General features: G+C 40.1%; 2 protein-coding genes across 8 annotated transcripts in view; one reads left to right on the top strand and one right to left on the bottom strand.

Moving 5' to 3' along the window:
- Window positions 1-10,913, bottom strand: part of NNT (nicotinamide nucleotide transhydrogenase) — a 43,708-nt gene extending 32,795 nt beyond the window's left edge. Inside the window, exons 1-7 of one of the 7 annotated variants that reach the window (XM_039709785.1) lie at window positions 9,756-9,897; window positions 8,426-9,674; window positions 7,175-7,179; window positions 5,281-5,292; window positions 2,562-2,791; window positions 1,242-1,459; window positions 610-697 (exon numbers count right to left, since the gene is read on the bottom strand). In XM_039709785.1, the coding sequence (XP_039565719.1) occupies window positions 610-697; window positions 1,242-1,459; window positions 2,562-2,791; window positions 5,281-5,292; window positions 7,175-7,179; window positions 8,426-8,655 (783 nt within the window). In that variant the 5' untranslated portion in view covers window positions 8,656-9,674; window positions 9,756-9,897. Of the gene's footprint in view, window positions 1-609; window positions 698-1,241; window positions 1,460-2,561; window positions 2,792-5,021; window positions 5,151-5,280; window positions 5,293-7,174; window positions 7,180-8,425; window positions 9,675-9,755; window positions 9,951-10,695 lie in introns of those variants that run through there. The other 6 variants (XM_039709787.1, XM_039709786.1, XM_039709789.1 and 3 more) reach the window with 6 other exon arrangements.
- Window positions 10,914-11,005: 92 nt separating this feature from the next.
- Window positions 11,006-14,339, top strand: part of PAIP1 (poly(A) binding protein interacting protein 1) — a 26,834-nt gene continuing 23,500 nt past the window's right edge. The window contains exons 1-2 of the mRNA XM_039709802.1: window positions 11,006-11,159; window positions 12,528-12,645. Coding sequence (XP_039565736.1) covers window positions 12,615-12,645 — 31 coding nt within the window. The 5' untranslated portion in view covers window positions 11,006-11,159; window positions 12,528-12,614. The remainder of the gene's footprint in view (window positions 11,160-12,527; window positions 12,646-14,339) is intronic.

Here is a 14,339-nt window from a genome sequence, read left to right as displayed (position 1 = left end):
TAGATCTCATTAATCAGCCATTTAAACAAGATACCTTACAAGAAAACCAAATTTAATAGGGTGGAGTTGCCCCATATATCCAACAGTTTAAAAGCTGTAACTCCTAATTACACATATCTAAGAGCAAACTTTTCTGTAGCTAACAGTTTATCTTGGTAAACACAGGTTTTCTCCTTGATTTATCTTCCTTTGTTCTTCCCTAATTCTACTTTCCTTTCTCTTCAAACCAATCCACACCTGTAATTCCAATCAAGTAAATCTTTCCATTACACTCCTCAATGCACCAGAAATACCAGTATCTCTGAATTTTCTTAACTGCTTCCTTACCTTCTCCTATTTTGAAAAAAAATAAATACAACCCCTTATAGCTAATCTGATGTTTAAAACCAGGCAATCTTAAATAAAACTTAATTTATTCTATTACTCCCAAAACAAAACCAGAACAGATGTGAACAAAAAGTAGTATGAGAATAATTTCTGCAACTTCTGAAGTCTCTAAAAGAAGTCCAAAGGCAGAAAAAAAGCCATTTAACATAGTTTCAGCAACAGCTACCTTTTCTCAGAAATTCACGTATTCTTTTGCCACAGTGTGTGTTTAATTGCACATACCTTTGCTGGAGGAACTTTACCAGCAGCTGTGATTTGACCCGTGAAAAATCGACCGAAGTGATTTGCTGCCAGGACCACAGCCTTGTAACTGTCAATCAAGGATGAACACATATCAGTGTTTTCTCAGATTCAGTAAATTCTATTCACTACATCAATCTAAAAGATGAACATTTGACCAGAGTATGTGTAGGATAAAGCAAGCTTAGTATTTTACCATTGAACACAAGCTTAATAGTCTTTATTCATATTTCTATAGAGACATCTGACAATATTTGATCTTTTGTTTGTAACTGCCATGGCAATTGCATTCACACTGAGTGTTCTTTGGGTTAGTTAGCTCCTAACAACACCAGATCCCCACGACAGACAATTTATATTCAAGATAACTTAGCTCACAGCAAAAAGGTACTAGACAAAACAGTCAATGAATTAGAAGAATTGTGTTCAGTTTTGTTTATTTTAAAAGCATTGCTCTGATCTGCTATAAAGCTAACCATAAAACACTTTAACATCACCCTGCTTGAAACAGCTCTGCATGAAAATAGAGATGTAGAATCATTTTAGATATGCCTAACATCAAAGCACATTATTTTAAACCAGCTATAATTAATGAAGAAAAAAAAAAATCATACCCAGCAATGTTGGCCATGGAGCTGAGTGCATCATATCCCTGAGCAATGGTGACCCGTGGAACCTGATCCATAGCCAAGACAGTAGCTTTTTTTTCTGCAAGTTTTTTCAGGAGGTCTGGATTTTGTGCTGGGTAGATAAAACTAATCAGGGTTGCTGCTGTCTTGAAAAGATCTGCCTCATGTACACCTAGAGATGAGTTATATATAGGAGCTCTCACCTGAATAAAGACAGAAGTTTCCAAGTTAATCAGAGGAAAGAAATCAGAACACATTCCACTTACTTCCTCTGTCCATTCCCATCCGAAAAGTACAGAAAGTATATTAAAGGCTATTTACACAACTGAACTGAGTAACTGCACTTCTCAGCTGCAGTCCACATCACGGAATTGGCTCTAGGTGGATTGGTGACAGGGCAAAAATTGTCAGCACACACTTTCACAAAGATCTGATAACTTCTAACTAGCAGTCACTTGCTTTTGTAACGACACCTACCCTAAAATCCACCATTTTTAAGCAAAATGATTACTCAACAGATATGACAACTAAGCTCTACAAACTAAGAATCATTATTGTAAGGTTGCAGTGCATGACTACACACTGGGCATTTCATGCCAGATGTCCAGCAGACACTAATCTTCATTTATATTCACTTCTGAGTGTCTCACTTTTCTCCAAACAGAAACCTCCTTAAAAGCATTGTTCACAAAGCAGCTCACAGAAATTCTATGTTCAATGCTGATGGGATAATTTTAAACAGAGCAACTGAAGGAAGGCTCAATAAAGGAAAGATCTTTTTCTTTTTTTCCCCCTTCAGGACTCTGCACAACCTAAGACCTCTCAAGTAAGACTACTTTTCTCTTTTCTCAATGTTTTAAACACACCGTCGCTGTGGAAGTCAGAAAAGTTACACAATCATATTTTCTAAATCCCAAACCACTCTATTTAAAGAGTAACTATGTTACAAATTTCAGATAAAAGATTTCTTAGAGCAGGGATCTCGTCTGATTAGATTCCACAACTAGTCTACCTCACTCTAGAAAACACAACAACTCTTAGGTAGTTAAATACTTGCTAGAGATATTATCCATATTTTTTTCAACATTGTCATTTACTTTTTTTTAGTGTAGGTATATAGCCTGAGCTATTTAAAAAAACCAAACAAACAACAACAAAAAAAAACAAACTTGAATTAGAACTCAAAATGGAAAACACTAATTTAAAGGACCTTATTTAGTGAATTTTCCACAATTATCAGAAAAAAATTACCTATACATTTCTCCAAAAACAATGTAATAGGAAATATACTAATAAAGCAATTACTTTCACAATCAAATCAGAAGCCAGAACTTCCTTGGTCCCCTGGATCTTTGCTCCAACTTCTCTGTAATGGTCATCAGAAAATTTAGAAGCTTCTCCAGCACCAGATTCCACCACAACATTGAAGCCTTGCTTAACCAAGGCTTGAACTCCAGCTGGTGACAGAGCCACTCTCTTCTCATTCTCAAATATCTCCTTGGGGACACCCACAGTCAGTTGTTTATACGGAATTCCTGTAGGAGTGGCAGATAAGACAGCATTAGTTGTACTAAATATTAATTAACTGGTATAATGGACACTCTTCAATGTTGTACAGACACATGCAGACACATATCACAGTTAGCAATTCTCCCTCCTAAGGGAGGAGGAAGCAGAATGCTATTTTCTAGGAACATTGTTTACATTTCCTTAAATTACAATATCTTCCTAGAGATCCTTGTTCTCTCAGCAATCAGCAGGTGAGCACAATCAGCCACACAAGCAATAACAAGTGTTTGGTGCAGTTCATACTCATTGTTGTTTACACTGTTCTAATTGTGTAACTGGCATTCTGATTTACACAATACCTGGTGCACTGGTGATAACACATTCTGCTTCAGGCCAGAATTTAAATCGTTTTCTAGTCACTTCCAGGTTATTGTGAAGAAAGAAATAAATGAGCTTGAACAGTGGAACTGCATTTTAACTGAATATGTTTGTAATGTGTATCAAATTATGCCAAATCACTATTATTGAATGCAACATACGCACCACAAAGTACTCTGAAAGGCATAAGTACATCAATAAGGTATTCTAAAAGTTGCCACAGAAATGAAAAATGTGAATTCAGAAGTAGTTGAAGAATAAAGGAATATCCAGCTACTAGTTTCTTCAATGTATTTCTCTTCAAAGTTATTTCCTTGTCTTAACTTGTTCAAAGCTCCACTAAGAAACACCATGAAACTGCTGAAGCTGAAATTTATGTTTTAGTTTTCAAATTACAAAATAACTTCATTTAAGTACATTTTGGCAGCTTTCTAACTTCATTTGAGTACAATTTGGCGGCTTTCAGTCTCATATCTGGGAGATAAACTTCTCTGATCCAAACAAGTGTTTAAATACATTATTTATGAATACACAGGCTCAAGCAGAATAATCATACATAAAACTATTACACTGCTTCAATTACACTAACAGCATGCAGTCCAACACATAGGCTGAATCCTGTACCAGCTTTCACTGACATCTATCCAGAATTTAAACCTGGATTGTGACATTACTACGCAAGACATTTACACCACATGAATATTAATAAACTATAATTTGAGCAGTCTAAGCAGTCACTCATATTAATGATCAAGCAACAACAACAAAATCCACCAAAGAAACCCCAAACATTAAAAAGTGGAGAAAGTGAATGAGAGGCTTGTTTAAAATTACAAATCTCTTTTTAAATTGTCCAACAATACTATGTATTGTGGTACAAAAAATTGTACCAGGCAAAGAACGCAAATTTTAGGAAGGCCTCCTTTTTTACTTTGAGATAAAAACAAGCAAAAAAAAAAGGCTAAAAACATACTACAATGTAAGAGCTTTGAGGAACTAGATTTAGATTTAAAATATCAAAATAAATTATTTGTGAAATTGAACCTGGATTACAATGTGCCTAGAGTTGACAATCTGAAAATGTTTTTGGTTAGAAATTTTCAAACTACTGTGAACTTACTATGTTCTGAAAAAAACAGTACAGAGTTGCTAAGAACTGGTACTTAAATATCTACTTATACTTCTCAGCCTACTAACACATTAAAAAAAAAAAATTAACACATCCAACAAGACAGAATGGAAGCTCACGAGACAAAGAAGTTCATTACATCTAATTGCTGCAGGGGAGGTTTTACTGAACCACAGGATCTTCAGGTTGGACACCAGGAAGAACTTCTACACTGAAAGGATGGTTAAGCACTGGAATGGATTGCTAAAGGGAAGTGGTCAAGCCATCATCCCTGGAAGTGCTCAAGAAACGACTGATGTGGCACTTAGTGCTATGGCTTAATTGACAAGGTGATATTCAGTCAAAGGTTGAACTTGATCTTAGAGGTCTTCTCCAACCTTAATGATTCTATGTTTGTAATTACTTCTACTTTTTTTTAGCTTTGCCTTTGAAATTTGACTAACAGTAACAAATAATTTGAAGATAGAAGTGTTTTGATGTTTTATATGTTGGAGAACATCTGAAATATTTTAATCACAAGACAACACTCAAATTCAGAAAAACATACATTCATAGAACATAAAGCCAAAACAGGAGCAAGAATGCACATCTAAAACAACAGATCCACAAAGGTAACAGAGCTTTGCAATGATTTGTTCCACCAGCATACACCAAATCTAAACATCATCGTGCAGCTCAGGCCATACCCACCACAGCAGCACTAACCACTTGTTACCAGCTGTGGTAACTGTTGCTGTCACTCAAATTACCCATGTCATTTGAAGAGACTTTTCTCCTCATCTCTTCTAATTACTACACAAAAAAGTCCTGCTTCTGATTTTCACTAAATCAACTCGGTGGAAATGAGCTCTCTTGTCTTTTAGAAGCAGGAATGAAACCTAGAAGATTGAAATTTGTTAGGATAACAGAGACCAATCAGAATTTCAGAGAGGAAATATTTCTAGGGTAGGATAGGATGCAAGACACTTTTCAAAAAGCACTGAAAAAAGTTAAGAACTAGAGTCCTACCTTCCCTTTCTCCTTTTGGAAGTTTTTGTAGCAAAAGAATGCCAAAGGGAAGGAAAGGAGAGGGAAAACATGGGGGAAAACAGGGGAAGGGAAAAACAAGGGGAAAGGGAGAAGGAAAAAAGGGAGAGGAATGAATAAATTATAACATAAAGGAAATAGATAATTGCAAATTTAAAGGTACAAACACATTTAACTAAAGCTTTTATTTTTTTGAAGCAAATATTTTAGCTCCTAAGGCTCAAATGACAATAGATGCTTCTAATTTTCTTTTGCCCATTTGCTTCTGTGTGGAGTACCAGAATAGAAGAGTAAATGGCTAGGAGTAAAAGGACAGAAATATACATTCACTATACATAGATGCCAGATGTGTTTCCTCATTCCTCACTTCTTTCTTTATTGGTACATCTTGCATGCAATAAAAATTAGTACAACTTTTTAGATAGAAAGTATTTGTACCTTATTTAGTAAACAGAATGATCACAGACCAGCACTGAGGAACATGCTCTTCTCCAGAGCTTTAGGAGATCAAATCCAAGATAAATATTCAACAAGTCTCATTTGCCTCACCTACTTTTCTTCTCTATCCCAGCACCAGAACTCCAGCAATCCATAAATACAAGAGGAAATGAATACCTAAGCAACCTGTCAGTTTGCCAGCTTTTAGCTGGAGTAGGTATAGGACATTTTTCAAGTAGACTGCCCTGAGCTTCCACATGATTCAGCACCAAAATGGAGCAGATATCTACAGCTCAAAACCAAAGATCTATCTTAAAACTTGCAGTTCAGGTCTTGGGAAGAAAGGGTTAAAAAGTGGAACACTGGCAGGGAGGATTGCAAAGCTGCCTTTCAGCTGGAAATAACTCTTGATAAGCCTATGTGAACAGCAGCATGATTTACTGGTGCCTGTGTCTCCGCTTGTTTTCCTCTGCCTGGGTGCTGCTTCAGCAATGCCCCGTTAGCGAAGTAATGGAAATAAATTTACCCTTTGGATTCTAGACATGACTTTGTGGCTGTCCCACCTGCCTGTCTGTGCTGACACACACAACGAGGTATAATCAATACTCTAGCTGGAGTAGCTTTGTGATTAACACAGATTTGGTTTGTTGCATTCAGCAATTTCATCAAAGTCAATAGTTTTGAAAGGTTGAAACCTAGGATTATAAACGTAGGACCTTGATTTACGTTTTATTTTGAGGAAGCTCATCTGCTATCCCTGCCAGGGGTTTAAAGTCACGTGAGAGTGTGAAGCCTACAAATTGTCTCTCTAATCTTTCATGTCAGATAATCTCTTTAAGTACTGCCTTGAGTATGTTTCAGTGACTTACTGCTTTACGACATCATGGACATCTTCCAAATACTGAGTGATATTACATACCTGGAGCACCTTTTTGACTCACAAAGTTTTTTAGTATATTGAATAGAAGACATACAGTACTTAGATTCTGCCACTATCAGAAACAGAATCACTAAATTTCACAGGTCTTGGAATGGTATATACATTCCAGTGAAATGCTCTGGCATATACATAACTTAGAACTTCAAAAAACTAGTAAGAAGCCACTCTCTCCTTCCTTTACCACAGCCCTAACCGTGTAATGAAGACAGATTCAAACTTCAAGTAAACAAAACTATTACTGTGACTTTCTCCATGTAACTTCTATCTACAAGAATCTTAGAGAAGATTATAAGTCAAACTATAGCAGAAAATACAGTTTTTTGATCTCCTTAACCTGACTTTGGGAAGTAGTCTGCAACAAAACAGTATCAACCCATAGCAAGTGACTTAAGAAAAAGATAAAGGAGAAGTTTTGACTATATGCCATGTGCTCTGGGATTGAAAACAGGATGCCTATTTTTTATGTTACTCTAATAACCTTTAAACAAACCATCTCACCTGTTCTGAAGATGAGGACATATTCCGAAGAACAGCAATATGATGTTGGCAAAAAGAAAAAAAATGGTACAGAATATTAAACGAACACCTGATCCCTTCCATTATATAAGTAAGGATTTTTTTTTTAAAGGGTAATTAAAGGAGAATATTTCTTGTTTATAAATAAAATAAAGCTTACCGAGAGAACTAACCAAAAATGAACTGTTACAGGTTTAGAAAAAACAGGAAATTTTAAGAAGTAAGCCTCAAAATAAAAAGGATATTTAAAATTCCAAAATAGAGAGGGATAAAAGTCACAGAGCTGTAGGACAAACTAATCTGGAAGTATACTGGAAAGCTCAGTCAGTCACTCCATATGCACCTTTCCCAGGCTTCAGAAAGTTTTGTGTCCGTTTCTGAAGTAGCTGGTCCTAGTGACTACCAGGCACAGATAATGGGAATACCTGTTTATACCTGTATGAAAGTTCCTCTGTTTCTATTAAGTAAGTGGCCGCATAGCAGGCAGTAAAAAAAAAATCCATGCTCCAAGTTCACTTTTCAGTTGACTTCGTATCTCCATATTTCTTCTCCCCAAGCAGCTAATGCTCTTGTACATAACACAGCCTGGGTGGAATGAATGCTAACCCAAGACAAGGAAAGTAATAACTACAGTATTAAGAAGATTCAGTGTGACACTAGTCTTTTCAGAAAACTCACACTTCTTAGTAATAGAGTGATTTTACCAAGTGTTACAAAAATCAAAGCTAATTCCTGGAAGACTAAAACACAGGTATTTTGAATCTGTTACATTTTGATTCAAGAGCACTTAAAAATAAATATAAGCAATAGCCCTGCTTCTAATTTGTCATTAAACTGTTGTTTTCTCCTTGATTTGTCCTCTACCAAATGACAAATCACATGTTACCAAAGCATACTACAAGGACAGCTTAATTATCAACCAAATGGCTACCAAACTTGTAATTCTCCACATTAAATAACTGCATTTCATGAATACTACTAATCCTTAAATAAAGGCTTCCACACAACAGATTTGACAGGGCAGCACTGAGCATTTAAACACATGACACTAATCAGAATTCTCCATCCTTGTGAGAAAATTTTTCAAAAGTTATTCTTAAAAATGAGAAAATTCACACACACAGAGTAGCACAACAATTTCAGTAAAACAGAAGACATTCTTTAGTTTCATGATGAAATTTGTGGTCAAAGCCAAATACAAAATTGATTCCAAACTCAAACAAGGACACTTACCTGGGGTATTTGAGAAAGAACTTTGAACCTAGTTTCCTATGTTCCAGTTTCTGTTCCCAACCAAGGGACAATCTGCCATATGAAGACTGACAGATATCTCTTTCATTCAGACATTTAACATGGAAAAAATATTGAGAGCATCTCAGATCTATCAAAGAAATTCTGGTTTCGGCATGCAACTGCAATACAGATTTATCAGGAGCCCTGAGAGCAAAGAAACTTCCCCTCATGACATTTCTTCGGAAGTCCCAAAATCTTCAGTCACAAAGTTGAAAGGACCACAAAATGCACTATTTATTGTTAATACTGCCAAAAATTCTACACAACACAGGCTTCTCTGAACTACAACATGCTACTTTTGTGTCTCTGTTTCCAACAGCACTACTTTCTTTATACTCTCTAGTACCTAATCCAGTTAGGTACTGTCTACATTTGGAAGAACCAAATGTCACCTGTACAATCAGTCCAACTCTTCACATTAATCTTTTGCAGACTAAGATCCTACATCTGCACAGAAGCAGGGTCTCTAAATTCCAAGGGACACGTGACCCATGCAGTAACAATGGCCAAAAATTGCATTAAACCTGTATTAGGCATTCTTCAGTCTTCCTTCCAAGTGTCAGGTTATATACAGTATAGAATAGAGGAAAAAAAATGTCAGTTCTGATCTGCGTGTACCAGGCTCATATTAGAAACTGGAAATAAGGGTACCCCCTTTCCCAGTTTGGGGTTTGGTTTTTTCTTCCCTGAAAATACCAGAACTTTTCCATTATCTGCTGAAATGCAATTTGTGCAAATACACTAACAAACCCTACTGGTGAAGATACACACCAATAGTTTTTCGAAGTGATACAATGTAAGTGTTTCTTAAACAAAGTTAAGAGATTTTTTTCAAGATGGGATAATAATGTCTATATATACTTATGCTAGCAGATGCTGTCTTTGTGAGGTCTTGTATTTTCTCTCACATGCATGCAAAGAGCTGCACTACCAAAACTAATCGGGAACTCAGGATTTGAACAGAGAAAAGCATTTATTTAAATATTTCCTTCAAGCAAGGAAAGTATTACCAGGAGCTCAAACCCTCTAAAAACAAAAACTATGTGGATCCAAGGTATTCATAATAAACACAAAGACCTTCTGTGTAAGCCCTATAAAACCAGTCTAAAACTGTGCTGACTCAAGTATGCTGCTGACATGATTTAAGAGTGTTCTTTCTATTTTAAGTCTTTTCTGTACTAATGCAGATCTGAAAGAAAGAAAAAAAAAAGAAACCATTTAAATTAATGTTTTAAATAAAACATTGCTTACAGTACTTTGATCAATTTACCTGGCTTTGGAACTGCCTGAGACCCAAGCACCTGGTGGGTTCTAAACATTCGCAAGCACAGCACCTTTGCAGAACACGCCTTCGGCGGGAACACATTGCCAAAAACAGGAGCTGAGCATCCACTCACAGCAACACGCAGAAGGCTCGCCATTGCTCCCAGACCTCACAACAAATTCCTTGCCACGTATGGAACCCCTACAGCGAATGTGAAAACAAATCAAGAGTTATTAATGATACTGGACAGAAGGCATGTAAACGCAGCAGGTTTAGAAACAGTCGACTGCCAGTAGCCACGAGACAATCATTCCTCACCACCTTTATCTTTCAGGCTGGAGAAAAACAAAAAATCTTTTTTTTTCTTCCAAATTAAGTGATACAGCTCTTAAACAAAGCAACTCGCGTGACCAGCCAGCCCAGGGATCGCATTTCTGCGACTCAAGGCCATTTCCTCTTTACACCGTGGTAGGGAACTGTGGTGCGGGAAAACCGCGGCGCCTCAAGGCACCAAACAAACGACTCCAATCCGAGCCACAGCTCCCTCAGGAGTCACCCTGGGTGGGACACAGCTTCAGGCGCCCGGGAGGCGCAGCAGAGCACGCACCCGGGGCGGGACACCCCGAGCAGCGGAGCCGGGAATGTGCTCTTCGCCCGGAATCCCGCCGGGCCCCCGCGGCAGCGGCCCCTTTTCTCTCCCGTCGCTATTTATAGCCCGCGGCCACCGAATGACCTTGGGCGGGCGGCTCGTCCCCCGCCATGCACTGTCCCCGCTCGGGGGACACCCCGCAACCGCCACCTCCCCGCTCCCGTTCCTGCGGGCCCCTTCCCGGGACACCTGCCTCCCCCCGCACGTCCGTCCCGCCAAGCCCCCTCCCTTCCTCCCTCCCCCCGACAGCGTGGCACCGCTCTCTTCTCCCCACCAGCGGCTGCCCCCCACACGCACCGGGAGAATGAGGCGGTGCCGGCGCAGCCCCTCACGACGCGGCGCACACACCCCGCGCGGAGCCCCGCACACGCTCCTCCCGCAGCCCCGCACCGAGCCCGCAAGCTGCGCCCCGCGGGCCGCCGCAGAGAGCTCCGCAGAGAGCTCCGCACACGCACCGCCGCAGCCCCGCTCGACGCCTCGCTCCCGCCCGCGGTGCCGCCGCCGCGGCTCCGACCGACCTTGGGGCGGGGCGGGGGCGGGCCCGTGCCCGCCAACCCGGAAGGACTGAGGGGCGCGCGGGGGTCGGGCGGCGGCGTCACGCGGCGTCTGAGGGGCGGCGGCGCGGGGCTGGCCGAGCCCGCGGCGCCGGCAGCGGCAGAGCGGGACAGCCGCGCCCAGCCGCCCGTGGCTGGCCACGGCGGGGAGGCGAAGGTCGGGGCTGGCGAGGAGACGTGTTGGACGTGGGGCTAACGCCATAGCACGTAAGTGGTGTCCTCTTCGTTATTGTTACTTCTTAAAATGCTTGATAAAGCAGCGAGGTGTCGGAGTGGTAGGCGCAGTAGGGCACAGAAGATGGGGAGCTGTGTCAACTTTGGACCTTGAGAGGAATTTCTTCACAGAAAGGGTGATTTGATACTGGGATGAGCTGCCCGAGGAGGTGGGGTAGTCGCCGTCCCTGGGGGTGTTGAAGGAAAGGCTGGACGTGGCACTCAGTGCCGTGGTCTGACTGTCGTGGTGATGCTCGGCCCTAGGCTGGACTCGGTGATCTCAGCGGTCTGTTCCAACTTAATCGATTGTGTGCTCCTGTGATTCTATAGCTGTTGAAATAATACATGGCTGGATGAAGAGCACATGGGGTTGGAGAGGCAGTTCCAGAGGACAGCCGGCCACGCTGCTCATTGCCTCCATACATTGTCTTCACACCGCCCTGCATATGTTGTCTTACTTCACACGATCTGTGGGTTCCATGTATGAGGCATATTTTGGTTTGGGGTTTTTTTGTTTTTTTGGTTTTTTTTTTTTTTTTTAATTTACTGAAGTCTGTGTAGCTGCTCATGCAAACTACGTGTTGCTGGAGATGACACAGCTTCCAGACTTGAAAATGGTGACTTTGCAAGTAAAGTTAAGCGCTCAAAACATGAGAGTTACCCTGAAAATAATTAAGAGGATTCTCTACTACTAAATGTTCATTACTGTGCTTTTGAATAAGCTTGTGTGAAATCTGTAGAGCTTTAGAGCTATGGATTTTGCCTGTGGTTTATGTTTTGGGCTCAATAACCATTGACTCCTACAACAACATGCCTCATCAGTATGGCAGGGATTGGAATAATTCCAGCTGTTAACAAGAAATTGCATTTCAAAAGCTAAAACCAGCTCTCTTTTTTTTTCCAACTAAAAAAATAAGTCATCAGCATTAAAAAATATAGTTCATGTAAAAACTATATGCCTGTGTTCTGAATAGTGAAAAGGTTACGGTGTGTGACTTCTTGGCACCAGGCACTAAAGGTGTGTGTGTGGATTTGGTTCTGAGCTGAGTTTTAGGTTATTAGGTAGGACAGAACAAAACAGGTATCTCCTAGTGGCTGCCTAGAAGTGTTCATAATTGTATTTGGTGAAAGTTTTAATCCAGTCACTGGGTGCTTAGGTTAGGTCTGTCTAGTTTAGTGATCTCAGAGGTTCTGCTGTGTGGCCTCAGAGGCTTGAAGTAATTCAGAGGACTTCAGCAACTCTGGCCAAAACCATCTAAGCATAATGTCAAGCAGTCTGAAGGGGTATATTGTTGTAGGCAGTATTTGGGGCTTGTTATTTTGGAATTAACTACCTGATTATTTTTCTTAATTTTGTTTTAGGTGTTTACACTAGGAAGAGGAAATTGGGTTCCTAGCCAAACTCAACTGTGTTCATGCAAACTTGAGTAGTGCATCTGTAAGAAAAATATGGATTTGGGATCACATTCCACTTTAAATGGTAAGTAGTTGCCAAACGGTTTTTAAATTAATATAACATAAAATGTCTGCTAACTGAAAAGAATTCACATTTACATCCAAAGGTGAAAACTTGTCTTGTTCAATAACTTAAGGCACTCAATTCCTCTTAGGTGTAAATTTTAAAGAATGAGATTTGCTAACTCGAAAGATTGGCATATTCAAAATCGGCATATTTTCCATTAGTATATAATGATGGAGAATTTCATCTTTCTTCACATTAATGTAAGCTTTTAATTCTCCTCCTGGTAAGGCAAAATCTACAGATGTTGACAGAGGTCACAATATAGGCATTAAAAAAAACTGGAGCTGATAACACAAGAACACTGAATATTTTTAATGGAGACATTTAATAGCTAATTTGTGATCTTTAAAGAATTGGTAATGCTGCTTAAATTAGTTTTGACAATGGTTTACACAAGTGAAATATTATAATGTTTTTTTAAGACTCATTCAAAACATCCTGCAGCAGCTCACTTTCCAGTTGCAGAATATAGATTTATTAGTTTACCATTCTATATTTCCACAAGGGTTGCCTAGGAACAGTTTCCCCATGAGCCTCATTAATTTTAAGTTGTGACACCTTTAATGTCTGGCCACCTTTTTATCTTGCCAAAAATCAGTCTAATACATGCCTTAGGGAGCTAATATTTTATACCCTGCCCCTCCCCTGTCAATAATTGAAAGTGGTAACATGTAATAATAAGCCCAATAGGTACCTTACTTCTAAAGGCACCATTTTACAATCCAATTGGATTTTTTTTAATACAAGACAACACTATCATAACTTTTTAATAATGTTTCATACATACTTGTCTATTTTTTTCACCCCTTCATGAGTGGTGAACAGAGCAGCACCCAATGCCACACAATCTTTTGATGTTTATGTTGTGGCAGGAACACGTGGCAAGAACAGCACAGACCAGACTGTCCAGGGAGACAAAATATAAACTTCCACAGCAGCATTACTTGATGGGGTATTTGTGACACACCAGGTTACACTTGCCCTCCTCATCTTGAAAGCTGACTGTGATACAGAGTTTGCAAAACAATGAGAGCAAGACTTTGGACTGAAATTGAAAAAGAGTAGATTAATTAAATTGTAAATGGACATGTGAGTTTAATCGTTCTCAGTTTATGTGATAATATTAGGAAAAATACATTACACGGACCATATTCTTGAGTTGGTTCCTATTGGTGTGGAAGGTGGTTGTTCAACATTAAATCAGAAGAGCATTTGTTATCACATCATGCATAAATTATGCATGAAAATATATTTTTCTGAACAAACATAGTTTTATGAAGTAGCCCTAACCGTACAATAATATGGTCACGATGGAGCCTCAACTTCATGGGGTTAAATTTAGAATTTCGCCTGTAGCTTTTCCATTCGTCTCTGGTGTAAACAGCTGTGTATGCACAGCATGGCTTGATGCACCTGTGGCTGCTGCTCTCCTCTTGTAGCTGATGCCTTGGCCCTGCCACGGTCACCTCGCCCCGCTGGTTACCGTGGAGATGCAGTCGCAGGGAATACGGTGCCTTTGGAAACGCCGTTTCCAGGCTGCCGCGGGCTCGGGGCGGGCGCGGCCATCGCGGCGCTGCGCGGGGTGAAACCGAAAGTGCGGGGCCGGGGCGGGCCCGCGCTCCGCCCGCCCCCGAGGCCCGCCCGCCCCGCTC

Source organism: Passer montanus, unplaced genomic scaffold (assembly GCF_014805655.1).
Source record: "Passer montanus isolate IOZ18808 unplaced genomic scaffold, ASM1480565v1 scaffold22, whole genome shotgun sequence".
In the NCBI taxonomy this organism is placed as follows: domain Eukaryota; kingdom Metazoa; phylum Chordata; class Aves; order Passeriformes; family Passeridae; genus Passer; species Passer montanus.
The sequence above is the reverse complement of the archived record's forward strand: the minus strand, read 5'-3'. Positions and strand labels throughout refer to the sequence as shown.